At 36.8% G+C, this 27,690-nt stretch overlaps 1 protein-coding gene across 5 annotated transcripts in view; it reads left to right on the forward strand.

Annotated features, from left to right (window-relative positions):
- Positions 1-1,169: 1,169 nt before the first annotated feature.
- Positions 1,170-27,690, forward strand: part of LOC131046867 (N-acylphosphatidylethanolamine synthase) — a 46,020-nt gene continuing 19,499 nt past the window's right edge. For 2 of the 5 annotated variants that reach the window (XM_057980676.2, XM_057980674.2), the window contains exons 1-4: positions 1,170-1,539; positions 5,297-5,424; positions 23,378-23,463; positions 23,602-23,739. In XM_057980676.2, coding sequence (XP_057836659.2) covers positions 1,343-1,539; positions 5,297-5,424; positions 23,378-23,463; positions 23,602-23,739 — 549 coding nt within the window. In that variant the 5' untranslated portion in view covers positions 1,170-1,342. Of the gene's footprint in view, positions 1,540-5,296; positions 5,425-23,377; positions 23,464-23,601; positions 23,740-25,107; positions 25,903-27,690 lie in introns of those variants that run through there. The other 3 variants (XM_057980677.2, XM_059220054.1, XM_057980669.2) reach the window with 3 other exon arrangements.

Consider the following 27,690-nt stretch of genomic DNA (forward strand, 5'->3'; position numbering starts at 1 on the left):
GGAAATAAAGGAGTACTGAATTCTAAAATCTGAAAGTTGATCTAGCTTATAGCTCTGATACCATGTTAGTTTTAACACTTTCAGATTAACTAAACTCAAAAAATCAGAATTTGTTTACTAATTAGATTAATTATATTAGAGATTTATAGTTTCAGATTTAAGCATTGTGAAGAAAGAGAATGAATTAAAGACAAGACATAGTTACCCTGGGAAAACCTCCTAGGAGGAAAAACCCAGCCAAAAAAGATCCTCAGATCTGATTATGAATTATGGTTATGCAATCATTACAACACTTATCTCAAGAACTTGTAGAAGTAGATGTTGCTGTCACAGAAAGAATGGCAGATTGGTTGGCTATCATATGTGTGTAGAAGGAATTCACACTATCTTCACTAAGTTCGCTGACTTCTAATGATGGAATTCACACCTCAACTAGCAGATTCAAATTGCTGATATGGCAGATATAATTTCTGTAGGTGCAGATGTAGACTTTCTTCCTAATGTTCGCATTATCCAGACTTGTATATTTCACATGAAGTGAGAGCCGAAAAATGAATGATTTGTGATGAGGGTTGAATGCTCATTTATATGTGGAGTGAACCCCTTTAACATGTTGGCTTTGCAAAGTAATTAAAAACCTTTTAATTATTTAATTCATTAATTTGCTTAATGCGAAATTTAAGATAGGCCCTATCATGAGGCGTGTAGACTTTAGTGTAGTGTGGAGGTGAGGCGTGGAGATATAGGGCCCAACCCTTATGCGTTGGAGAAGGGGTTGGCCCCCTTAGGCAGATTCCAATGTTGTCCAAGGCAATTGGAATCCGCTGCCCTAATTACAAACAACACAAATGCCTAGTAGTCCTGCACAAATGAACCAATTGTGAAAAAAGAAGTTAAAAGATGAGCTTCTATTGATTAATGTAAAATTAATTAATACACTTTTAATTATCATTTTTTCAGTTTCTGTAAAATTAATAATTAAAAAGTTGGATCAACAAAAATTAAACGATAATTAGAAAAAGGGTGCTCTTCCCCTATTCTTTCTTAGTACGGTTTATATGAATAAACAAATTTAGGCAGGGTATAAGAAGTTGTCCTGTCCTGCAGGTAAAAATTCTAGCTTTTCTATTGTTCAGTCGGCTTTTTAAAAATTGCTCAAGAGCTTACCGTAAAACTAGTGGCAGCCACAAATCCCATGGTATAAACAAAACTATAATTACAAGTACTTTTTAGTTACTTTGACAGACGAAAGGCATCCGATTGGAAGTCAAAATTCGAAACCTACAGTTTAACATGCGAAGAGAAGATTGACTTGGACCAGAGGATTCGAAAGAGGAGCAAAATGGAGTGGGCTGCGAAGGACACACATCTGCGAGGCATTCCTCGCAGAATAGTGATGAGTGCAGGTGGTGCATTTACCAAGCTCGTTACATCCTTCCTCAACAACACCCAAGTGCACAATAAAGACACCCTTCTTCACCTCATCAAATCCAGGCCTTCTGGCACTCCTCTTATTACAGTTAGTAATCACATGTCCACGTATGTTTAATCCTTCTCTTATCAGCTTTCTGTTATATCCAGTAAGACACAATCATGCCCTCTTCTGTTAATAGAAATGCATTAAGAGCAAAGAAGCACAATGCAAAAACTTAATTTGGAAAACAACAATAGTCTATATCATGTTCAAGCTTAAGAAACCATGTCCCTACCTATTTTACGATTTCAGTTAATTGCAATGATAATCCCTCGTAAAACCCATGACATGTCTATTTTGAGCTCTAATACGCATATCATAATTTGAGTCATATTGATAATACTTCCAACGGCGAAAACAAATATGTATTAGATCTATATCTAGTTCAATCTCATAAAATCTATATCATGGTATTCGGTGATATTCGGAGTACCGTATAAGACCCGTGCCATGTCTGGTTCATGGTCAAAGATCCATATCATAGTTTGGGAATTAGTAATATCGATACATTGTAACAGCAAGCAAAAAAATCCATATAAAACCTGTATCATATCTGGCTAAAGATTAAAATTCATGTCGTGAATGGGACCACATTAGAAATGCATTATAAAACAAAAGCATCAATATGAAGCCTTTTTATCAGTAATATATTGTCAGATCATGGTCCCATGAGGGTTATAATTTAATTATCTCGGTAATTTCAGAGAAAATTGCAAAATATTATATGACCTTATCATACAACATGAAATTTCCAGCTCCCCCCACATCTTGTCAGGATTATGCATCTAAAATATGAAATTCTCTAAATAGAGCTGTCAAGAGGCTAAAAAGATTTCTGTAAAGTCGGAATGGGTACTGCAAACTTTCAGCTCTCAATTTCCATTGACCACTCAAAATCTGTGGTCAAGGGACTAGCCTCTTTGATTTTTAAGCTCTAACAGTCCAATATTCCTATTTTTGTATTTCAACTGTCTCACTGGAGAACTGCACTGCGAAAAATAGTTTGGTAGCCTTTTCCATGTGAACTGTGTCATGACAGAAAAAAAAACCCATATCATGGTTTGAATCATATTAGCAATGAGCTAGCCTCCTCAGCCTATGAGACCATCTTTGCAGGAGCAAGGGGACTTTTTACTCTACCTTATATATTTTTTCATTCTCCTTTTCCTCTTTCACTGATCATTTTTTGTACCCTTTGGGACTAGCCACTTTGATTTTTAAGCTCAACAGTCCAATATTCCTATTTTTGTATTTCAAAGTCTCACTGGATGACTGCTCTGCGAAAACTAGTTTGTTAGTCTTTTCCATGTCAACTGTGTCCTGACAGAAAAACAACCTGTATCATGGTTTGAATCATATTAGCAATGAGCAAGCCTCCTGAGCATATGAGACCATCTTTGCAGGAGCATGGGGAATTTTTACTCTACCATATATATATATTTCAAGTTTTGTACTCTTTGGGTTTTATTAGCCACACCAAATCATGTATACGGCGATTTAAGTTTATTGGATTAATTTCTATTCATGCCCAAGGATGGAAATAGTTTAAACCTTTCGTTGACCCAGACCACAGTCACACTTGCCTGGGAGAACACTAAAACCAAACCCCTATTAATATGCTCCTAAATTCCTAATAATGATACAGGCTTTTTAGCTTGACACATTCATCTACCATGCTTGGGTGTAATGCACGTTTCTAGGGCTTGTGCATTCTCCCTGTACTGCAAAGGTTGGATTCCAGAAAACTTGCTATGGCTCTCATGCCATTGATGAAAGGGGGGATCACACCTACTAGGCCCCTGGAATGGCCTAGAGTTGTCACCCCATTCTGTTAGAAGATTTTCTTCCCCTTTCTGCATGTACAGTCTAAACAAATGTAAATCATAAAAAATATACACAGTTTAAACCAGAAGCCTGCACACATACTTCATGGACTGTGGAAGACTCATACCAACTAATATACAACACATTTCCGACAGTGCAAAGCCTGCTGCAGAGAAGCTAGACCAAGCCTGTTTAACATTTGGAGAGAATATAAAATGTGTATAAGTGTTGCTCTCTAGTTAATGATCTTTATCACCCAAGATTTTGAGGCATTTGGAATTGGACTGTCAAAGCTTGGTTTGATAAAAATTGACGTGCCAAGGTCAACTACAAATCGGCGATAAACTCTCCACTGTCTTGGCAGAATATTTCCAAGATGGAATGTCTATATTGATGTTGCAATAAATTTGTAATGCATTTTTTAATTTTTTGTTGTTGTCCCAGTAATAATTACCTCGATATAGGACATTGTTTTGATCATACAGAGTTGTAACACTTTATGTCAAAAGAAATTGATAGGCATTAATGGCATGTTGAGGTTTATCTACCATAAACAACGGTCTAGGATATCTGCATTTTCTTGTCTCTAAAGTTGCAAGGTGCATATACTGTTGAAACCTGGCCATATTTTGCTGTTATGTGATATAGAACCATTCATGACCTTTTTAAGGTCATTTTTCTGCAATATCGTTGTAGTTTAGGGTGCCTTATGTTTTTGAGTGCGCCTTTTACTCATTGTATTTTTTCTATATATGTTCTTCCATATTCTACATCATTAAACCTCTTCATCACGTTTCATGTTTTGGTTACTTGTAAGTTCGTAACATGATCACATGGACTTCAGACTTAGAGCACACTGAGAATAAAACTTAACTTTCATTTGATTTATGATTATGTGCTGAATAGCAAAATAATATCGTCTTTGTAACCTGAATTTGGAGAGCTGTTACATGCCATTTAGAACACACTCTTTTTGGCTGGAAACGAGTTCTTAGTTTTGTTTGTTTTAGTAACACTTCAGCTAGAACAATATATGTAAAATCCTTTCAGGTAGATCAAATTAACTAAAATACTCAGTCTTAAAAAATAGGTAAAAAAACATGAGACAAAGCGAAAAGCTAGGTCAAATTTAGTTTAGCTAATCTGAACAGACGCTATGGAGTTAGTTATTTACAAAGAAGCTGGTCAGCAAGTCAATGATTGGAATTAATGCTTAAGAGATTAGAGCTTTGAATAGGGTATGCAAGTCCTATTTATGTGTGGTGCTTAGACTAATGAACGTCTCGCTGCATTGGACTATTATGCACCTACTTCAGAGGTATTTTATCTGAACTAAAATGTCAGATCCAGTCTAACATAAATAGTGTAAACTATTGTAGTACTTTCTACCTTATCAGTGTTTCTTTCTTTACCATGTTACTCGTTCTCAGATAACATTATATCAAACAAAGGAGTGAAATTCCAGTGAATAATAATGTTTTACTATGTGGAAGCTTTTTGAAAGCTTGTAATAGTATAAGAGACATGATGTTTGATACAAGGATACTTGTTCATTAAAAACCTGCAGAGCTTAATACCACCTGTGAGTAGTCAATCCTCAAACTATTCATTGAGTTATCTATATACATCATATATGTGTGTGCATATACATTTATATGTAATTATACTGGTTTTGAAGGATTCATTACGATACCCTGCTTTCTATAAGATTTTTTTATCTATTCCACTTTTCATCGTGTATCCTTGAATACAAAGAACTGGCATGTATCTGTAATGGGTAGACATCATGATACAAAAGAAAAGAACTAGATACAATCCTTGTAGACGCATGTTTAAATAATTTGACTATTATGTTTATTGGTTTTTATTTTGAATATCTTATAATGCTACTGCCTAATTATTATATCAGTTATATTGTTTTCAAGGATCTTGTATAATTTCATTCTGATTTGCAATGAACTATCTCCTAATTGATAGCTTTGTTGATATTATTTCTAGGTTGGATGATCCACTTATGTGGGGGTTTAAGGGTTCACCTGTTATGGACTGGAAGAGAGCTCGCTGGACTCTTACAGCAGAGGACATCTGTTTCACAAATCCCTTGCTTTCATACTTCTTTCGACTTGGTGAGCTGAAGACATCCATGTGTTCTATTATGTAGTTATTCAATTGATTTGAAAGTCAACAGGTTTGATATCATGTCACTATCCTTTGCAGAAAGTTACAATGTAGCTTCAATTTTTCCAATCATGGAAAATGAGCTTCTTCGTACTCACCAACTATTGTAATGGTGTAATTCAATGCATAATCTTTTTCTTAAACTTTCAGAAGTATAAGGTTTTCTGTGTAGAAGTTATCAGTGGCCATGCATAATCAATGATATAAGCGGTGTTATTCCATTGTTCTCAGAACCTTTGTTATCAGTGTATGTACAAGGAAGCTTGTAAGAGAATATAACACAAGTTCATTTCAACATTTAAGAAAATGCAATAAGCCCATGCCTATGCATAACATTTTGATTTAATAAAGTACACTAGCCATATCAATAAAGCCCACGACAATGCAGTAATTATAGTAGAAAGAAAACAAAAGATTGCACCAATAAATTTGAGATTTCTGCAACTTTATCAGTATAAGTTTCATATATCAACTAGCTAAAATATTGGTACAAGTATGAGAGTTCTCCCTTTTTGGACCTCTGGTCCGGTGTGGCTTGGGAAAATTCACATAAAAATGTAAACAAAATTAGCCATAGTGTAATATGTCATATGCATAAAAAAAACAAAAATGACAAAATAGAATTGATAAATTAATAACTCGAAATATCAGAGTCATGATGCATACATTGTATAGGTTTATATTATTGGTTCAAACTAGAAAAATAGGCAATAGTCATATTGTCATATATGGATTCAAGTATTATGTGAACAGATCTCCATATTTCTCTTCATTTAGAGCATTGAATTTCTTAGAATTAGATACAATACAAATAGTGATATTTAAGTTGAATGTTCAATTTTTTTTTGTATGTTCTTATAAATAATGAATGTAGTTGATAGTTGGGTGTTGTCTGTGGACCTTGAGTCCCACTTTGGTACATCTTGATATGACCATATTGTATCTGAGGAAGACCTAGAATAATAGAGAACTTGGTATGGATCTAGGAGGTAGATGGAACAACACCGATACTAGAATCATACTAGCATGGCTATGGGGGCCTTTGAGGCAGTACCTGATAACATAGTCAACTTGCTATAGTATAGGGAGAATATGATGATATGAGAGTGCCCTCTGCGCACCTTCCATGTCCCCTCCTCCATCCAAATAATTCAACTTTCTTTCTAATATCAAAAATAGTGTTTATCAACATTACTAAATAAAAATATAATATTTTAATTATAATGATATTATTAATAATAAATAAAAATATAAACCTCAAGCAGCTCAGCACCAAAAGAAATTCAAAAATCAAGCTGGGTCAGCTTATTAGGAATTAATCAAAATTGGTTAAAAAGGGCGTGCAAGGTTTGAATTGGGGATCATCTTTTTGACATAAAATCTATTTCAGTTTCCAGAATTTTTTGCTTGGGAGATGAAAACCTTCCTGCAACAATATTTCCACAGGGAGGACAAACCCCTCTCCCTGGTTTTTAGGGGCAAATCCACTCAGGATAGGCCATTTATGCTGATAGAGTTCTTTTCACATCTTTCAGGTTAGATCATTGAGGATTATCATAATCTGGAGAGTAGAATGAACTTTCTAATATTGCAACACCTATAGGACAAAGCCCTTGGCTGGTGTAAGGAGGCTTAGAGCAATCAGTGAGCAGCAATTTCAAAGCTAAGCACACAATTCTAGAAGTAGTATAGGTTGTGGACTTAGCTTTGAAATTGCTGCTCACTGATTGCTATTCGCTACACATAGACATACCAATGAAGGACGATTAAGAGTTGCAGGAGTTACTAGTTAGACTCTGAGCACTGGATGGGACTTAGTCCTAACAACAGAACTGAAATAACTATGTTCTCCACTCAGATTATCGCTAGATCTTGACATGCAGACAACCTTGATCAGGTAACCAGATGCTATACTTTCAAGCATCACTATTGTGAAATTGTTGCAGACCCAGGACAACGAAGGCCAGTGAACACCAAATCAATTGTGTTCGAGCGCAAGCCATGGATAAAGGGATGAGTTAGGGTTCCACACAAGGAGCAACCAATCATTGTAAGTGCCCTAGATGCCTCCATCTATTAGCTGGGCTGCCATTTATAGTTTGCCTATTCAAGGGATGACTGTAACAGCCCAATTGAAGGTTGGTGATTTGTGTTTATATAAAAAAAATTCAAATCAGACTTTTTTCTGCAACTTGTCCATTGTTGTGGATTGTTCCAGTAATTCTGTATGAATGTAATTTGGTTTAAATCTCAATCATCTATCATAAAATTACATTTACTGTATATTGTCATAATGCTGTGCATAATCTGGTGACTGTAACTTCGTTTATGCACATCTTTGATTCATTTAGGGTTGTTGCATAGTAAATCTGATTGTGATGTAAGTGTTAACCCTAACTCAGTGATTTTGAAGTGGGTTAAGTCAGTATACAAACCCTAGGGATATAACAGTGGTATCAGAGAGGTTGCCCTGCCATCCTGAAGGTTTGAGCCTGTTTATACAGCTGAATCAGAGGGATCAAAGAGCCTGGGAGAGAGAAAAGAATAGGTTAGAGGTAGCATCACAGTAGGTTAATAGTGGAATTGGAGGTAGAGGTAAGATGGCAGATCAAAGAGGCAGAATGAAAGAATGAGTGGAAGGCTTACAGGCAGTGGCAAAAAACAAATGACATAAATGCTCATCCAATTGTGCAGAATGTGATAAATACTTATAATCTCACCAGAGCTATACAAATTAATGCAGGAGAAGGGAGTAATTCAGATTAGAATGGGCCTGGAAATCACATAAATTATAGCAAGGTTCCAATTGGATTAGCACCAAGACCTTTCTTGCCTACATTTTTTACATAGAATAGAGTCGCCACAGGAAGAGGAGGAGCAAATCCTACCAGCAAATGACTTTAATGCCTGTATAGATGAGTACTCTAGGCTTGATCTGGGTTTACATACTAGATTTTTCATATTATTCATACAATTTCATAATGCTAGGAATAAATCAAGAGGAAGACAACCCATACAACAGTTCAACAGAGATCTACAACAGAGATTGAGTAAGTTGACTCTTCCAACTTTTGATGGTTTAGGGAAGGTCATTGCAAGGGCTCGGGTTCAAAAATTGGACACTTACCTCTCACTCCTATGACAGAAGATGAAACTATAAAGTTTGCTATTCTTCACGTGGAGGGTACAACACATGAATGGTGGCATCATGAATTAATCACACAAGGACATAATCATAGTGACATGCCGATTTCGCATAGAGGCTCATAGATAGATTTGTCAAGAACCTAGAGGTGTATTTTAGAGAGTTGAGGCAATTGAGGTAGCATGGTTCAGTAAAGGAGTACGTGGCAGAATTTCAGAGGGTTTCAATCATGGTGCCAAATATTTTGGAGAGGAGACTCATATTTTTGTTTAATAAGGTATTATCAGAGTCTAAGAGCTTTTGAGCCTACATCTTTACAATTGCTATTCGAAGGGCTTGAACATTGGAAGATTCAACAACCAAGAACAAACTCCACCACAAGAGTGCATCTATAGAGCTGCATAAGAAAGCCTTCCAAAAAGATACCCCTCAACCAATAGCATTATCTCCAAAACCAAACAAAGTTGAAGAAATGAAGAATGAACTTCAAAGGAAGAAAAGTAGTGCTTCCATTGTAGAGAGCCATGGGAGCCAAGCCATAGATGCTCAGGGAAGGGGAAAATACACTATATAGAGGTTTTTCTTTAGGGGTATTCAAAGATAGAAAGAACTGAGTCTAAGGCGATGATTAATGAGTGAGAGAAAAGAAGAAGAAGAGATCCCAAGAGGCATTGTTGCTTTCTAGGACACCCAAGTACCATGCTTTGAGAGTTCAAGGAATCTTGCAGGGTCCTCCTCAAGACTTCACGAACTCTCAAAGCATGGTACTTGGGTGGCCCCAATCAAAAATGTCACTTGAGTAAAATGGCACTCAAGTGACACTCATAATTTTATAGATGCAAATTTGGTTTCCAAGAAAGGTTTTGATGGAAAAGAGTTTGATGGGTTTGATGTTATACCTGTAGATGGCCATATTATTCATTGTAGGGTATGGATACAACAGCCCAACTTATTTTTGGGGAAGTATCAAGTTAAGGATGTTTTTTATGTTGTGGGATTGGCGAAATAAACATAGTCTTGGGCTTGCAATGGTCACACTCACTTGGAGAAGTTACTCAAAACTACCAAACTGTAGTGTCCTAAAATTGCGACACTTGCAATTTCGACTGCATTTGGGTCTTCACGATGGCGACGCAACACTGAACCTGAATGGAGACCCCGAAACTTGTTCATGACACCAAAAACTACATTTTTCAGCATCCTGGCTTGATCCTCCTTGCACCCTGTTTTCCCTGGAGGTGGGACCATGGCGCCCAGTGCCTTGGTCCTTCAGGACCATGGCGCCCAGCGCCTTGGTCCCCCAGGACCATGGCGCCCAGCGCCCTGGTCCCTGGCCCTATTTTGGGCCCGGTCTCTTATGGGGCTTCGGGTCTTTAAGTTTGCAAATTGGAAAATAAGGTTGCTATGTCGACCCAAGGTCGGAAAAATCAGTCTTTCAACCCTAATTGACAAGTATATAAACTACATTTCCCCTCCCATTTGGGGAGGTAAGAAAAAGAGGAAGGACATATGTGTACAAGACGCGGAAGCAATATTCAAACATTCAAGCATTCAAGCATTCCTTCAAGCAATTGATCATTCTAAGTCTCCATTCAAGGCTAAGTGTTGCATTCGAGACAAGGATTCAACCATTGAAGAGGAGATCACATACCACATACAACATACAACATACAACAACATTTACACCTTCGCATGTAAGAATACAAACATTCTTACAACAAGGTATTAGTACTTGTTTACATTACAATCATTTACATTTACAACATTCTCATTTCTTGGTTAATTCCAAAACCGGGGTTTGACCTAAAGGCAAACCCCTAATCCCTAACCCCCCAATCGTCCTCTCTTTTCTGTGTGTAGGTTGCAGGTACGCGGTTGTAATTGAAGATCTGGAATCCTTGTGCAAAGACGAACAGATCCCCCTTCGTTTCGCGGATTTTTCGGAGGACCGTGTGCATGCCGGGTGCCATCGTCCCGTCAACTTTCACTCAAATTTGCAGGACAGCGCCGTCTCGACATTTTACTGCTAATTCCAGGTCCGCAGCTTCATCCTATATTCCTATCTCTGTTTATAAGTGAATCTTTCTCACTTTACATGCATTCCTAGCTCAATCCTTCTATCTACATTCTTTACAAAAGAGGGTAGCCTTGTTGTCTTAACCCTTGAAACTCATTTAGAATCCAATCTTGCATTGTGTGGGATTGGATCTTGTGGGTTTCAACCCCTCTTTTGAATGTAAAGTCTCCCCTAAGTGAAAACCGTCAACCCTAGTGACCTCCTTTCTCTCTCCTTGGAGTGGTGGGGGGAACACTTAGGGTTCGATCGCGATTTTCCGCTTTACATTTTGGTGAACCCGACGTGAACATCCTTTCTGATTATTCATGGTTAGATCTGAAAATTGGATGCCTTGATTACATTTCCATGTTTGATCTTTTGCAAATTTTAGAGGTTAATTGCATAAAAACCCAAAATTTTCTTTTTAGTAATTGAGCTTGTGAAATGTTTAATTGTCAATGCTTGTTTCAGATCTACCCTTCTACTGCAAACTATCAATTCATATCTGTGCTTTAATTTTGAAAATTAAGTGGTTAAGTCTCAAAACCCTAATTTTTAAAACCCTCTTGATTCAGCCTTTGACCGACAATCTCACTGATCAAAACATCTCTAAATCAGCTGTAACTTTGGATTCCGCAACAAAATCATAATATCTTTCATCCCTAAAAATTTCGAAAAAAGTTGCGAGGACCGTGTGCACCCCGAGCGCCATTGTCCCCGACATTTTTTTCGAAATTTCGGGAGTTAGATCTTACTGTATTTTTCTGCTAAAATCCAAAATTTTGGCTAATTTCATCAATTCTAACACTTTCAAAATTAAAGTCAAAGTTGGTCTAGGGATTGCTTGGTTTAAGGCTTCTAATCATTCAAAAATTGTTGAAATTGAAATTCATGTCAAAATTGTGTTTTTTACTATTCTAAATCTGAAAAGTGTGTTGGCATTCATTCGAAATTTCAGTGCTTTATTCAAATTTTTGCAATTTGTGACTTTTGAAATTAAATGTTTAATTGCAACAACCTTGATTTCCACTTTCAAAATTGAATTTTGCATGAAATTGAGTCAATTTTTATATTCAAAACTTGCATTGCTTTTAGTATTCCCTCTAAAATCATAAAATTCAAAATTTCAGTTTCCCTTTCTTTTTCAAAATTCAAATTTTGCATTTTTCAACAATCTTGGTAGGGTTCAATTTTGAGATTGCAACTTTAATTTGGCCTATCTACAGATCGTAAAATCATTCAATTTTTTCAGATTAGCTTTAAAATCATCATAACTTTCATCCCTGAAAATTTCGAAAAAAGTTGCGAGGACCGTGTGCACTCCGTTCGCCACGGTCCTGGACATTTTTTTCGAAATTTCGGGAGATTGTCTTGATTGTATTTAACAGCTTAAATCTAGGAGATTGGCTGATTTTATTGAAATTTGCTACCTCTAAATTCAAAATTTTCTCTCTCTAGTGCATGAGTTTTACAACAAATAAGCCCTACTTACACTATTCCCGTTAGATGAAGTTTTAGAATTAAGTCTTTCCAAGGTTTAATTACTGAGGGGATGGAACCTAATTTGAATGGCCTTTTTAACGAGGACACGGGTAATTCCTCTAATCCTCTTAATGATGAAGAAGCTCTCCATGAGGTTTCTGGAGAACAACTTTCGAAATTAGATAACCAATTTGATGATTTGCAGCAATGGATGTCTCAAGAGTATCCCGATAGTCAAGCTCTTTCATTAATTGAGGGTCTAAAATGTACGGTTCAAAGTGATAAGAATGGAATTGATATTTTGCGTGCTATTGCACACATTGTGGATTCAAATGTGATGCCTATGAAGAGTTGTGCTGAAACTTTAGGTTATACACAACCTCCTACTCAAGTCAATCATTCTATTCCTTTGACAACTTCTATTGCTAGTATACCTACTTTTACATCAAACATAATTACTACTTCTATACAAGACATTCCGCCTATGATCACCAGTCATGGGGGCAATCCTTCTTCTTCAATCAACCCTCTTCCTTCATTTAATCCGACTTCTTCATTCATTCCTTCAATGAGTGTTTCTATTACATCTTCACAAATGAACCTGGCGCAAGGGGGCAATTCATTTAACCATTCCATTCCTCCTTGTAGTGTTCCTCCTTTCCAATCATCTCCTATGACTAACTATCATAGTGTCCCACCACCTTACTCTCAATCAATACCTTCTTTCAATAACATAATACCTCCATCTCAATCTAACACGTCTAATATGAATTCTTCAACTGAAGCGACCATTAACAATCTTGCACAAACTGTCTCTTCTTAACAGCAACAAATTGCCTCTATGAATCAATCTAAGTTTAGTGTGCCCACATTTGATGTTGCGAGCCCACTTTCTCTTGACATTGTTCGAGCTATCCCTCCTAAACATGTTGAGATCCCGCATTTGGAGCTTTACAATGGTAAAGGTGATCCTCTAACACATGTTAAGACTTTTCAAACAATATGTACCGATTTTGCTTATGACCAAAGGTTGCTTGCAAAACTGTTTACTAGGACATTAAGAGATAAAACCCTACAATGGTATTGCTCGTTGCCTTCTTATTCTATTACTTCTTTCGAACAACTTGCAAATGCTTTTATTCAACAATTTCAAAACAATATAAGTCCTCAAGTTACTTTGATTGATTTAATGCATTGTAAACAAGGTTTTAAAGAAAAAGTGACTGATTTCATTGGTAGATATAAGCATTTGTATGCTCAAATCTCTTTTCCAGTGCCTGACAATGATATTCAAAGAATCTTTATTTCTAATTTACAAAAAGATATTAGAGAAAAACTCCTGTTTTCTGAGTTTACTTCTTTCCAACAGTTGTGTGCAACTCTTCACAATTATCAACTGACTGTGAGGCAAATGGAACAAGCAAATCCTATGGCTCCGAGTGATAAGGGTGATAGTAGTCAACAACCATTCGGGAAGTTTAAACCGAATAGAGAGTCCGTTAAATTCAATGAAAACATTATCAACAACAATGTGAATTGAGCATCAGGTGTGCCTCCTATTTCTAAGTTTTTCAAGAAAGAAAGAAAGTTTACTCCTTTGAATGAATCATTGCATAGTATTATGAATAAGTTATTGGAACAAAATGTGCTTACTCTCCCTCCTATAAAGCAAATCGATCCTACAAAGATTAATTCACCCTATTTTGATAACAAATCTTTTTGTCAATTTCATCGTCAACCTGGGCATGATACTGAAAAATGTTTTGCTTTAAAGAGTAAAATTCAAGATTTGATTGATAATAATACTATCTCTGTTTCAGGAGTGAATGATAAAGGCAATACATCTGTAGCTCCTCCTAACCAAAATCTTAAGATTTTTACTGATCCATTACCTTCTCGTACCTCTAATGCAATTGAGACTAATGATTCCTCTTTCTCATCTGATGGTCTTGTGTCTATGACTCCGAATGTGATTAACTTTGTAGAGCAGTAAGAAAACCCTAAAGAACCTTCCATTACATTTGATTCTAATGAAACTATCAGGGCACCTGATGGTCCTTTATACATAGTTGCAAAAGTCAAGAATACACCTTGCCGTGGAGTGCTTATTGATCCTGCTTGCATGGTTAATATTATTACTGAGGAATTTTTTTTTACTTTGCAATTGAATCAAGTGATCTATGACAAAACAAATGTGATTGTGAAATTATTTGATGCATTTTCTTCTCCTGCAATTGGTTCTATTACATTACCTATTGAGGTCCATAACAAATCCCTTGATGTGAACTTTGCTATTATTCCTTCATCTGAACAATTTTGTGTGAAGCTAGGCTATCCTTGGCTATCTTCCATGAAAGCTATTGCTTCTCCTATTCATAAATGTTTGAAATTTCCCCATAATGGTGAAGTTGTTACTGTCAATCATAGTCTCTTTAAACCAGCTGAAAGAACTTCTAGCGTTCCTATTGATTATTTTTGGCCTAAACAATTCCAATCTCTTCCTCCGCGAAGTGATCATCTTTTCAAATCTTATCAAAAGTGGAAAACAGATATGATCCTATCTCTAAGTGAACCTAGAACACCCAAACTTGATATTCCTATCGTTCTTGAGAAGGAAGTTCTTCCTTTGAAAGATAAAACTAATGTCTTTCCTCAAGAAGATTCCCAACCCATTCCTATGGATGTGACTATGTCTACGTCTAATAAAATTTCTAAAAGTAGACCTATACCTCCTCGTCATGATGGACTTGGTCTCCTTCCTAAACCAAATATTCCTCCTTTATATGGAGCAGTTCCTCCTCCTTCCTCTTATGGAGAGAAGAGACCTTCCTTTTCTCCTATTATCCAGCCTAAGAGACCACAACCTAAACACCCAAGTGATAAGGATGAGAACATTCCTCCTCCTCAATCTTCTCAACTTCCTACTAAGACTAGACGAAATCATTCTGCGCGTGAACGCCGACGAAAGCGTCGTCTTACAGCTCAGGCAGTTGCTTCTCAAACTTTGCAATCCCCAAAAACACCTTCAGCTAGCATTATTCCATTTTCTCCTCAGCCGAAAATTGAGCCAAAATCTCCTAAACATAAGATGCATGATGGTTTTAATCCTGTGCGAGTTAAAGATCCTATTTTTATAAATCTTGATGATGATATAGATGAAAATGTTATTCATGATGAAAATGTTACTTCTCTTGCTTCTGATAGTGAATATGAATATGTTGATGTTGATAACCATTTATCTAACGAATTTTCTAAAGCACTTATCCTAGCTCCTAGACAAGAACAACGTGGCTTGGAACATTAACATAGCCCTTGTTTGGATCTTGTGATAGCTCCATCTGCTGTGTTGGATGTTCCTCCTCTAGCGTGTTCCCTACCTTCCCGAAACATTGATCAGCAAGATCGGGGGGTAGATGACGTGCTAAACTGGTTTCATTAGCATAGCAGACTCTCTCCTCCTCTCTATTGTTACTTCTTCTATGTGTTATTCTCATTCTTCTATTCGTTGTCCTTAGTGTTGTCTACTTGAGGACGATGCAAAGCATTGAGATCTCTTTTGGTCTCTCTCATGTTGACTCAAAAGACACATGTGTTGCCTTCTTCTAGGTGACCTTCCTTGATTGGGGAATGAAGAACAATTATGCATACATACATATGATATACATGAATTATCATACAGCATACTGACCCCAAGGAAAGCGAAGTCACCTCGTGATTTGTGTTTTGTGTTTATTATCTTTGGGTTTATCTCACACTTGGGAGCTAAATCTTTGTGATAGCGTGCTCCTTTCCTTCTCATTTCCTATATGTATCACTACCTTAAAGCAATCACCCTCGATGAGGCGTGTGCGATCGCTTTAACGTAGGGGGGCATACATCCCGTTCATATCTCTTCAAGATACTTGAAAATTTCTTGACAAATTTAGCTTTGCCTTGAAAATTTTTGATATCTTTCTTGCATGACTCATAGTGAGGGAACCTTACTACTGACAGTCATAGTTGAAAATCTCGGACTCGCCTCGGACTCGGCAAACCAAAATTTTGGACTCGGACTCGGACTCGCGAAAGACTCGGCAAAAAAAAAAAACCGTAGTTTTACAAAAAAAACATAAAGAAATTAATGCATTTAGAGAACATAAGTGCCATAATTGAAACATTACACATGTCATATGATCTACAAAGTACAAACACGCAATATTTGAAATTTCATCATTCATGGCAGCATATTCAAGTTTCAACTTTCAACTCTAAAATGTATAATACTATAATGGCAGCATGAGTATATAAATGTTCACAAAATTACATATAATGATATGTCCAAGTCCAACTGCAAATGTGAAAAACAGCAATGTGAATGAACAAACCAAAGAGAAGACTACATCTTCCTCTTTGTATTTTTCCTAATATAGCTCAATTTTTCAGGCCTTGAGCTAGAAGTAGTAGCAGTGGGTGTTGTGGTATCTAAATGGTGAGATGATTCTTCTTCAAAGTCATAGTCCTCATCATCATCCTCATCTTCGTCCTCATCTTCATCCAATCTTGCTCCTTCTACATCTTGTGCTGCTCCTCTCTCTATTTCTGCAATTTCTTCTTCGGTAAGGAGGACATCATCACCATCATTTTGTTCATTCATGGTCCAATCACCATATGGATCAATTTCATCCAAGTCAATGGCCTCATGTGAAACACCCTCCACCTGTCTAACTCGAAGGCGAAGGTTGTACCGAACAAATACTAGATCATTGAGCCGCTTTTGTGACAATCTATTTCTCTTCTTTGTGTGAATGCTTTCAAAGACACTCCAATTTCGTTCACACCCAGAAGCACTGCATGGCTGAGACAAAACACGGATAGCTATTTTTTGAAGATTAGGCGTGCCGGCACCATAATTCTCCCACCATAAATCTACAAAAAACATTTAGAAATATTAGAATTGAGAAAAAAATGTAACAATCAAGTTTGTAGGTTTTTTCTTGCACTATTGAACTAAGTTACTAAATGTTTTACCTGGTTGTTGTTTTCCTCTCCTATCAATTGCTAGTTGTGATGAGAAGAGTCTCCCCTCTGCACTTTTGTAGATCTTGAACAATGGAATGAACATTTCCAAATTCAGAAATAGATACTAGATAGTCAAAGTGTCAAACTCAAATTCAATAATGAACATTTCCGAATTCATAAATAAAGATAGAGCAATTGCAAATGTCAAATCTCACCTGCAACTCATCAAGAACCTTGTCTCTCAACTCAGGATCAGGTGTCATCTTATCAATGCATGTAATAACACCTGCCATGACCTCCTCATCAGCCCTAAATGAATCAGAGAAGTAGAATTTCGGGTTCAAAAAGTAGGCGAAGGCATGTATTGGTTGATGGAGTTGGTTTGTCCACCTACGATCAATGATGTGCCAAAAGATTTCACATTTTCTTGCATTTCCACGATAGTAATGTGAAATGGCCTCTTTGGCCCTATCCATGGCCTCATAAATGAAACCCATTGGCATGCCCTCTCCATCCACCATACGAAGAACCCTCACCAAAGGTTCTGTCACCTAAAAAATTAAAACAAATTTTAAATTAGTACAAAATCAACCCCTAAAAAATAAAATCAGCAAATAGACAAGATTGTATAAACTTTACTTTTGTGTTTGTTACTTACCGCAGTCAACTCCTCTCCACTTTTATTGAACCCTTCATCAAAAACAATGGTCACAATCTTCTCTGCTTCAGGTCTTTTGGAGTATGCAGACCCCAACCAAGCATCTGACACAAACATCTGCTTAAGATGAGGAATGGCACTAAGAATGCTCTGCAAAGTGATGAAGTGGCTAGCAAATCGTGTCACTCCAGGTCGCACAAGGTCCTTGCCATTTGTGTGTTTTCTCATCAAAGCAAGCACCCAAGTATGGTTGTAGATGAATTTGGTGACACTTTTTGCATCTTCAACCACCTTCTTCACCCATCCAATCTTCCCAATGTCCTCTAGCACCAAGTCCAAGCAATGTGCAGCACAAGGACTCCATGTAATCGAAGGATGCCTCTGCATAAGCATTCTACCTGCAGATACATATGCAGCTGCGTTGTCCGTGATAATTTGGACAACATTCTCAACTCCAACTTCCCGAACCACACCATCCAACAGATTACACAAAGTCTCTGCATTTTTTATTTCATTTGAGGCATCAACAGACTTTATGAATACCATTGCACCATTTGAAGCCACCAAGAAGTTGAGAAGAGTCCTATTCCGTCCATCTGTCCATCCATCAGATAAAATGCTGCATCCTTTTCTCTTCCAATACCTTTTCTGATCATCAACCACACCTTCTGTATTTTTCACAGCTTTCTCTAGCAATGGCCCACTGAAGTCATGACCTGTTGGGGCCTTAAACCCCTTACCCGCCACTGTACATGCATTAACAAAACTTTCCCAATACACATTGTTTGCTGCATTGAAAGATAGATTATTGTAAAACCAAAAGTTTGAAGCTGCTATCCATGCTTGTTCATGCTTCTCTCTATTCCATCCTGTACCTTCAAGTGAAGGTTGTGCACCTGGAACATTGCGTGGTACAAAAAAATTAGGGTCTGATCTAACAGGAGTGCCACTAGCCTCACCCTCATTGTCACCAAAAGATGAAAGTGACTGACGACCCCGATTGTGACCAATGGGACCTGAAGTGGACAATGTGGGATTCATTGCAGCTGCTATGGCTTCTCTTGTTTTTTGCCTTTCTTCCTTATGCATATCATTTTCAACAAGAATGGCCTTCATCTCTCTAATAATTTCAGGAGTTGATTTGGGGCATGCCTCCACACCATATCCAGGTATTTGTGCAAGGTGGTATTTTAATCTATTGATTCCACCAGTCATCCATCTTGTGCATTCGATGTAAGTGACCTCCCCCTTTTTGCTTCATGCAATCCCATATTTCCAAGCTTTATCTCTTTGTCTTCCTGACCTTGGGGTTGCCCTTGGAGTTGAACTTGCCATTGCTGATTTAACATGAAAAAAAAAATCAGCAGGGTTTTATGGAAAATCAACAAAAAAAATGACAATGAATCATTTGGGAAAAATAGCATTCAAAAACAAGAAAAAAAAAAGAGGAAATAACTTAGGAAAGAAAATAGAAAAAAATTTGGCAGCATATCCCCTTGTTTTTCAAGATTTTTTTCAGTTTCAAAACAATGAAATGATTCAAATGAAAAAAAAAAAGAAAGAGAAAAATCCTTACCTAGATCTCTCTTGCTGATTTTTCCTTCTTCCCTCTACTCCTCCAAACCCTTCTAACCTGCTCTAGCCAAAAAAAAACCAAAATGAAGTCAAAAAATAAAAAAAAAACGTGGTTTTAACCCTCACAGGCGCGTTTTTCTGGGCCCGCGAGTCCTTGTGAAAGACTCGCGAGTCCGAGCGAAAGACTCGCGAGTCTTTCGCAGGGACTCGCCTGGACTCGCCACGCGAGTCTTAGGCGAGTCGACTCGCGGCGCCAAAGGACTCGCGAGTCCGTGGCGAGTCCGAGGCGAGTCGGAGAGTTTTAAAACTATGGTGACAATCATGGTTCTCCCTCGTGATCTTCCCTTTTACTTTGTCAATCGAAGTCGTAAGATCCTTAGTCCACTGGGGGCTTGGTGTGTCTTGCCTTCTTGACGTGGTGAAAGTCTTTCAATGTTGTTTCCTTGTACTTTACCGGAAGTATGGGCGTACGCTTATACTCCCGCTAAAGTGGGGGCTAAATGTAGCGTCCTAAAATTGCGACACTTGCAATTTCGACTGCATTTGGGTCTTCACGATGGCGACGCAACACTGAACCTGAATGGAGACCCCGAAACTTGTTCATGACACCAAAAACTGCATTTTTCAGCACCCTGGCCTGATCCTCCTTGCACCCTGTTGTCCCTGGAGGTGGGACCATGGCGCCCAGCGCCCTGGTCCCTGGCCCTATTTTGGGCCCGGTCTCTTATGGGGCTTCGGGTCTTTAAGTTTGCAAATTGGAAAATAAGGTTGCTATGTCGGCCCAAGGTTGGAAAAATCAGTCTTTCAACCCTAATTGACAAGTATATAAACTACATTTCCCCTCCCATTTGGGGAGGTAAGAAAAAGAGGAAGGACATATCTGTACAAGACGCGGAAGCAATATTCAAACATTCAAGCATTCAAGCATTCAAACATTCCTTCAAGCAATTGATCATTCTAAGTCTCCATTCAAGGCTAAGTGTTGCATTCAAGACAAGGATTCAACCATTGAAGAGGAGATCACATACCACATACAACATACAACATACAACAACATTTACACCTTCGCATGTAAGAATACAAACATTCTTACAACAAGGTATTAGTACTTGTTTACATTACAATCATTTACATTTACAACATTCTCATTTCTTGGTTAATTCCAAAACCGGGGTTTGACCTAAGGGCAAACCCCTAATCCCTAACCCCCCAATCGTCCTCTCTTTTCTGTGTGTAGGTTGCAGGTACGCAGTTGTAATTGAAGATTTGGAATCCTTGTGCAGAGACGAACAGATCCCCCTTCGTTTCGCGGATTTTTCGGAGGACCGTGTGCATGCCGGGCGCCATCGTCCCGTCAACTTTCGCTCAAATTTGCAGGACAGCGCTGTCTCGACATTTTACTGCTAATTCCAGGTCCGCAGCTTCATCCTATATTCCTATCTCTGTTTATAAGCGAATCTTTCTCACTTTACATGCATTCCTAGCTCAATCCTTCTATCTACATTCTTTACAAAAGAGGGTAGCCTTGTTGTCTTAACCCTTGAAACTCATTTAGAATCCAATCTTGCATTGTGTGGGATTGGATCTTGTGGGTTTCAACCCCTCTTTTGAATGTAAAGTCTCCCCTAAGTGAAAACCGTCAACCCTAGTGACCTCCTTTCTCTCTCCTTGGAGTGGTGGGGGGAACACTTAGGGTTCGATCGCGATTTTCCGCTTTACACAAACAATGGAGTTCAACTTCAAAGTGGATGGGAAGGAGTTGATACTCCAAGGCATAGTTCTCAAAGTCAAACTCGGAGAGTACTCGGCAAGCCCAAAATTTTCAACTCAGCAAAAACTCGAGAACTTAGGGGAAGAGCACCAGTTATTGTTCATGTTCCAATAACCGTTCACTCCTTGCACACCCAACCCCCCAATTACTAACTTCAAAGCAACCAAAAACAAATAACTAAAAGTCCATTAATAAAGTTCACATGTACCAATAGCCACTCATTTTTTAGCTTTTTTGGACCATAATTGGCCCATTTGTGCATCTTTATTGGTATCCATAGCACACAACTACTGGGGCATTTGTGCATAAGTATTGGCGATTTTAAGTGCACTGTTATTGGGACATCTTTAATAGCAACACTTTGAAATGTGTACTTTTTGACCCTTGTGCACATAAGAAATCCCACAACGTGCATCATTACTACCCAGAAGCCAAAACAATAGCTATAGTAGTTGAGTCGCATGCAGGGATAACAAAAAAAAACATCAAAATCCGATGTACCATTTAGAATCTATGGGTGTGCAAATTTAGCTTAGCTGTAATGGCTACCGGTACGCTTCCCCTATAAAAATAGTAAAATTTCTTAAATAAAAAATACATTTTTTTGCAAATTCAATAACAAAATGTATCAAATGAGTTTAGAAAACCAAGAGGAATTTTCTTCTATTAAATTTGATTCTTCAATGCATATGGTTGACAAAATCACATTATCATGTGAAGCTGGATAGTGGATACAATATCTAGTTGCTAACTGATAACTATTATGAATTTGTCTCTGAAAATCATCATCATAAATTTCATATCTAGGTAAGTAAAAAATATAATAATTTGAAGCTGTAATGGTATGTGAAGTCAGTTTTGTTTATCTAGCATTGATTAAACAATTGATGGCAAGTAAAAAATATAACAATTTGAAGTCGTCTTGGTATGTGAAGTCAGTTTTGTTTATCCAGCATTGCTTAACAGTTGGGACTTAATACTTTTGGCAATTTTTGGTCATTTAACATGTTTGGCAATTTTTGACAAGTTGTCATGTGTATTTATTTACAAATTTAAATGCTTAGAAAAAAAGAAAAAAAATTCCTGCATTCCAATTTTTTACCAGTCTTGCCAAAAAACCTGGCAAGTTTTTGCCAGAAAACTGTTCCTACAAACTCGTGAGTTAAATCTGCAAATACTCATGCAAAAAAAAAACCATGAGTACTCAACAAGTTGGCGAGTACTTGCAAGGTTTGTGAACTACGGTTGAAAGTGATTAATTTCCAACTATCTTGAGCTGTCATTTATCATAGTAATCAGGTTTGCTATATAGGATTGAATTCATGAGGGTTTAGAATTATAACAGCCAATCGAGAAGTCAACTTTGCTGTAAAAATTGATTATTTTGCATTTGATGGTTTTTATCAAAGTTCATATCAACTTGACAAGGGTTTGCAAATTGTATTATTGCCGATTGGCTTTAATTTTAGTAGGGTTTGGCACCTATATTTGACTCTGATTCATTATGTCAACTTGCACATGTTTGAACATTCATCTATATCCTAAGGTTGTCTGATTGGGGACATTACAGTTGAGTAGTGTGAAATGGTCCTAGACAGAAACTAGATAGGTAGAAAAACTCATTCACATCAACATTTAGAAAGGGGCAAGGTGTATGTGGTAATATAGTCTGCATGTCTTGGGACACATATCTAAAGCTACTGATATGTATAAGGATTTTCATAAGATGTTCCTCCATTGTGGTGAAAATTTTCTGTTCTGTAGCTTAATAAGGAGTCTTGCTAAATTTACACACATTGGCAGCCTTTTAGATACAGATTTTTTGAGGGCAGAGTTGATGCTCTAGAAGAAACATGATCCTATGTCTAAAACCCTTTCTTCGTTCTCCTTGGCAGGAAAAATCCTTTAGGAGAGGATTGGCATTTGTATATTTCTTCTCAACGTTTACTCCATGTTTTAACAGTCTATCCTTCAAGATCAATGAGTAACAAACTTTCTTTCTTAGTCAATTGGGATATACATGGGGATGACTAATTTTGCATGCCTTTTTTTCGAAGGACACTGGTAGTCTTTTTTGTACTTATAATTGTGACATTCTTATAAGTTATTCATCTGTTTAGAAAAGGAAGTCTGTGTTGAACTATAGCTATTTAATGGTTGTTTCTCAGTTTAGTATTTCATAATAAAATACTCTATTGTTTATGAAATTTGTTCAGGAAAATGCATCCCTATTACAAGAGGTGCTGGTATCTACCAGACAAATATGAATGAGGCTCTTGATCGCATAAATGAGGGAGAATGGGTATTCCTTCAATAGTTTTCCTGGATTAAAGTATAATTGTTATGAATTATGTTCAAAGGTTTGGTAAACTCCTTTGATAATTGATTTCATGATCGGTCAGGCTTCTAGATGATGCTTTATTACGTTTTTTGGAAACAGCTGCACACATTTCCTGAAGGAAAGATCTCACAAGAAAGAGGACCCATACGGAGACTTAAGTGGGGAACTGCCAGCCTTATTGTGCGTGCTTCTGTTACACCAATTGTTCTGCCAATTGCACATAGTGGGTTTGAAAAGGTAAATGAGGTTACTACTATCATATCTCTCATTTCCTGTGAATTCCCATCATTTTTCCTAACTCTCCATATCATCAATTATGCATTAGAAGTCACTTTTCATAATTGGATAGTGGCTTCTTTTTTGGAATGTAACAACAAGAACCTCTGCAGAATTACTTCATGCTTTCAAGTCCAATAGAATGGTAACTGGTAATTGGTAAGGTATAGCTATGGAAACCCTACTATCCTAAGCACTATTGACAATAATGAAGCAAAATGAAATGATGCAGACTCACATAAGGAATTAACACAGGTCTATCTGACTTTAGTGTGCTGAAAGTAATGATAGCAATGAATGAGTTCGTAAGATTATACAAAACAAGAAATGAGGAGAGAAAAATCAAAATCCTAAAAGAGGTTGAATGGTAAACCCAACAGGGTAAACCCTAGATAATATAGTAGAGACAAACTGTAGAAACAGATAGTGAAATGTCCTTGTGGCAAGAGAAATTGAGAGTCGTGAGCAACAAGACCTGAGCCAGCATGCCATTTAACTTTTAAGCACAACAATGTCTTTTGAAGAGTGATTTGGAGTTGGACCATGAAGGCTTGGTTGTGCCATCCGAAAGGATATTGGGAATATCTCAATGGAGAGAGATAGTGATGAATCTGTCATTGAAGCCTGGGCTCAGGACAAGGTAGGGCAGTTAACCCTCTTTCACAGGGGTGGAGAGTATTTAAGCTGTTGTGGCATCATGGTGTTCCTTCCAGGTAAGCACTACCAAATAGATCCACCACTGGCTGAGTCTGTGATTATAGTATTTACCTGGCAGTTGACTCCCTCTGTGACTAAATAAGCTAGAAGGAAGCAATTAATTTCATAGACCTATATAAGACTTGTGAGGTTTGTTGTCTAAAAGTAATAGCCTCCTGAAGATGTGTGGCAAAACATCTCCGATCTGGATAGTGAAGGAAGGATTTTAGGGATGCTTTAAAATTACTGTATAGCTGGTGTATACCATATGTTTGATCTTGTAGTCAACAAAGTATCTTAAAACAAAATAACTGATTGTTTTAATTTTATCCTTAGTGGTATGATTGTTTATGGTTGGGTCTTGATAAACAGAGTCACAAATACATATTCCTATATAATTATTACCTGAAATATGTTTGTATGATCATTTTTAGCGAATTTAGCAAATTCGTTTCCTAAATATGCAGCATGTTCTGAACCCCAAAAACACAGACCTTAGTCTAATTACTAATATATGTTGTAACCAATCTGAAACTTGATAATTGTGCTACATTATACTCGTTCATCATCATATTATCAATCACTTGTTTGTCAAGTCAAAGTTCAGTATTTCAGACTAACAAGTTTTTGCAGATTGATCGTGATCCATATGTTTTGCTATTAAGATAAGCTAGTTCCAGATGATTGTGATTACAACTTGGAGCTGTCAGAGAAGGTGAATACACAAAAGAAAATAAGTCTGAGAGTGTCTTTTTAGAATGCTAACATTATCAGATAGCAAGCAGATTTGAGGAAGGCACATTTATTTAAGCAAAGAGAAAACTCATTGCATCCAATCAGGAGTTAGCAAACCACATATGTCAAGGGTTGAGAGATGAGTAGTCAATGCTCAAGATATAAGGTGGCGATCTTCACATCAGCAGGAAAGGAAACGCTTAACACTTCCAAGTTAGTGTCTAGTGATTTAAGAAAGAAAAGCGATAGATAAAGGCACACAATGAAGATATGTTTGCATTCAATAAATCATGCCAGTAAAGATAGGGAATCTCTTGGAAAAGACAAATGAAGGATATCCAATCAGCTATGGTCGAATTCAAGAAATCTTGCCTAAGACAAAGTCAGATTATTTAGTGCACTTTTTGAATGAGTCTTGTATCTGTTCAATGTGCAGCCAATTCATGAAAATTGTACCTGGTAGAAGTGAACAAATCAGCTTGTAATATCTGGAAATTGGACATTGTTGGCTTGAATTGCACCCTAGATATTAAATTGTGCCCAGCAAAATGACACTCTGTTTTTCTGCCAACCCTAAAATAACAATTTAACAAGTAAACTGCACCCAAGAAAATCGTGATTTGAGTAAAATTGTGTCAGTTTCAAGGGTAATTCCAAATGCCTCTTTTAAAGGTTATTTCACAATATAAGCATGGAAATCGAAAGAGTGCATATTTTTCTAAAATTGCATTGGCTTTGAGATTTTTTGAATGTCATATAAAGGTTGATAAATTATTCAATGATCCAAGTGAGATGATCTTCAAATTGTTGATGTATTAGAGTATTTCAGAAGGTTTGTTAGTTTTGATCAAAAGAGGGGATTTGTGCAACAAAAATAATTTTTAGAGCTTCTTTTGAGGCTTTGCCAAACTTCATCAAGATAAAGGAAAGCATTGGCAGAATAAATTAATCTAGAAAAGTCTACTTTTGGCCTGCACTAAAAAAATTATGTGTTACTTTGCATATTTTGAGTTTTCTATTTTTAGCTAGAGCTTGTGATATTTACTTTTGGCCTGCACTAAAAAAATTGTGTTACTTTGCATATTTTGAGTTTTCTATTTTTAGCTAGAGCTTGTGATATTTGTAGATTTCCACTACTTTTAGCATCCTCTATTTATAGCTTGGAGTCAATTATCGTTAGACCATCTATCTCATTATGTGAAAGATGTGAGCTTTTAAGGGATAAATTTAATAATTTTAATCATTAGTTAAGTGGACAATTGTATGTATTAGATTTGTTAGTGGATAGGATTATTTTGTAATAAATTCTGCATGTCATCCAAGCAGTTGTAGCTAGATTTGAAGTGCAGTTACTTTATTTCATTTGTTTAACTTTTCATGCAATGCCCTGTAAATAGTATAAATAAGTGCTGTTTTGCACTTAAATTACTAATGGTAATGGTCAAGCTTGCCTATTGCTGAAATTGCTGCTCACTAAGTGTTATTGTTAATCCAATTTTTGTACTTTTTATTCATTAATGGAACTTACCATGCCTATCTTGCTTTAAATTTCTATTGATATGTCTCATTATGTGTCTTGAGGGATATGAAAATGCTTTGGCAAGTTTGCAAGCTTTGTATTGTAGGTTGGCTTGAAGACAAAGAATGCGGCTTTGCATGGAGTCCATTTAATTTCCCATTGTGTTCGTGTTTATGTGTTTTGGTCTATTCAATCTGTATGTGTACTTGCATTGTTTAGTATTTGTATTTAACTACACAATGCAAGTGTGCAGTTATAGTGATTTTTCTGGTCAAAAAGCCCAAAAAAGCTCTTATCTAGTTTTGATGTGCTGAATCACCTCCTGTTCTAGATAAACAAATCAAAAAGATAGTATTATGTTTAATTTGTATTGTATACTCAAAATTACCCCAAAATATGCTATAAAGATCATGAATAGCAAGTACATATTGTTCATAGTAGGTTAGTTTCTATTTTAAAGGAAACTTCACTTTCAAATTCAAAAAGCTGTTCTACTGCACATATGTTCCATTTGTATTGCAGTGAATAATAGTCCAAAATCCCCTGTGTGGTTGGTTATAAATGCTTTTTGACAAGCATTAGCCACATTGGGTAGCGTAAACCAAAAACCTATCGTTAAATAGAAACACATTCCTACAAATTCCCCAAAATATATATTTGTAATAAATTAGGGCTAATAACTAGCCCCAGTATAGAAGCATTGAAAAAAATAAGGTAAGTAAAATACCTCACATATGTTTTATCATGAGACAGGTGCAAATTAAAATGCTAACAATAAACAATCTTGGTTGAAGCCATATCAGATGAAAAGAGGAATATAATGTAAATACTAAATTTGTTTGTTAGTTTCTCCTGAAAAAATTAGAAGAATGCAATAGAGTAATTACTACCGAGTAAACTTTTCATTTTCAACTTTACAAGTTACTGTGATTTTAATTAGTAGTCATGAGATAGGACATCAA

The sequence above is a fragment of the Cryptomeria japonica genome, chromosome 4 (genome assembly GCF_030272615.1).
Source record: "Cryptomeria japonica chromosome 4, Sugi_1.0, whole genome shotgun sequence".
NCBI lineage: Eukaryota > Viridiplantae > Streptophyta > Pinopsida > Cupressales > Cupressaceae > Cryptomeria > Cryptomeria japonica.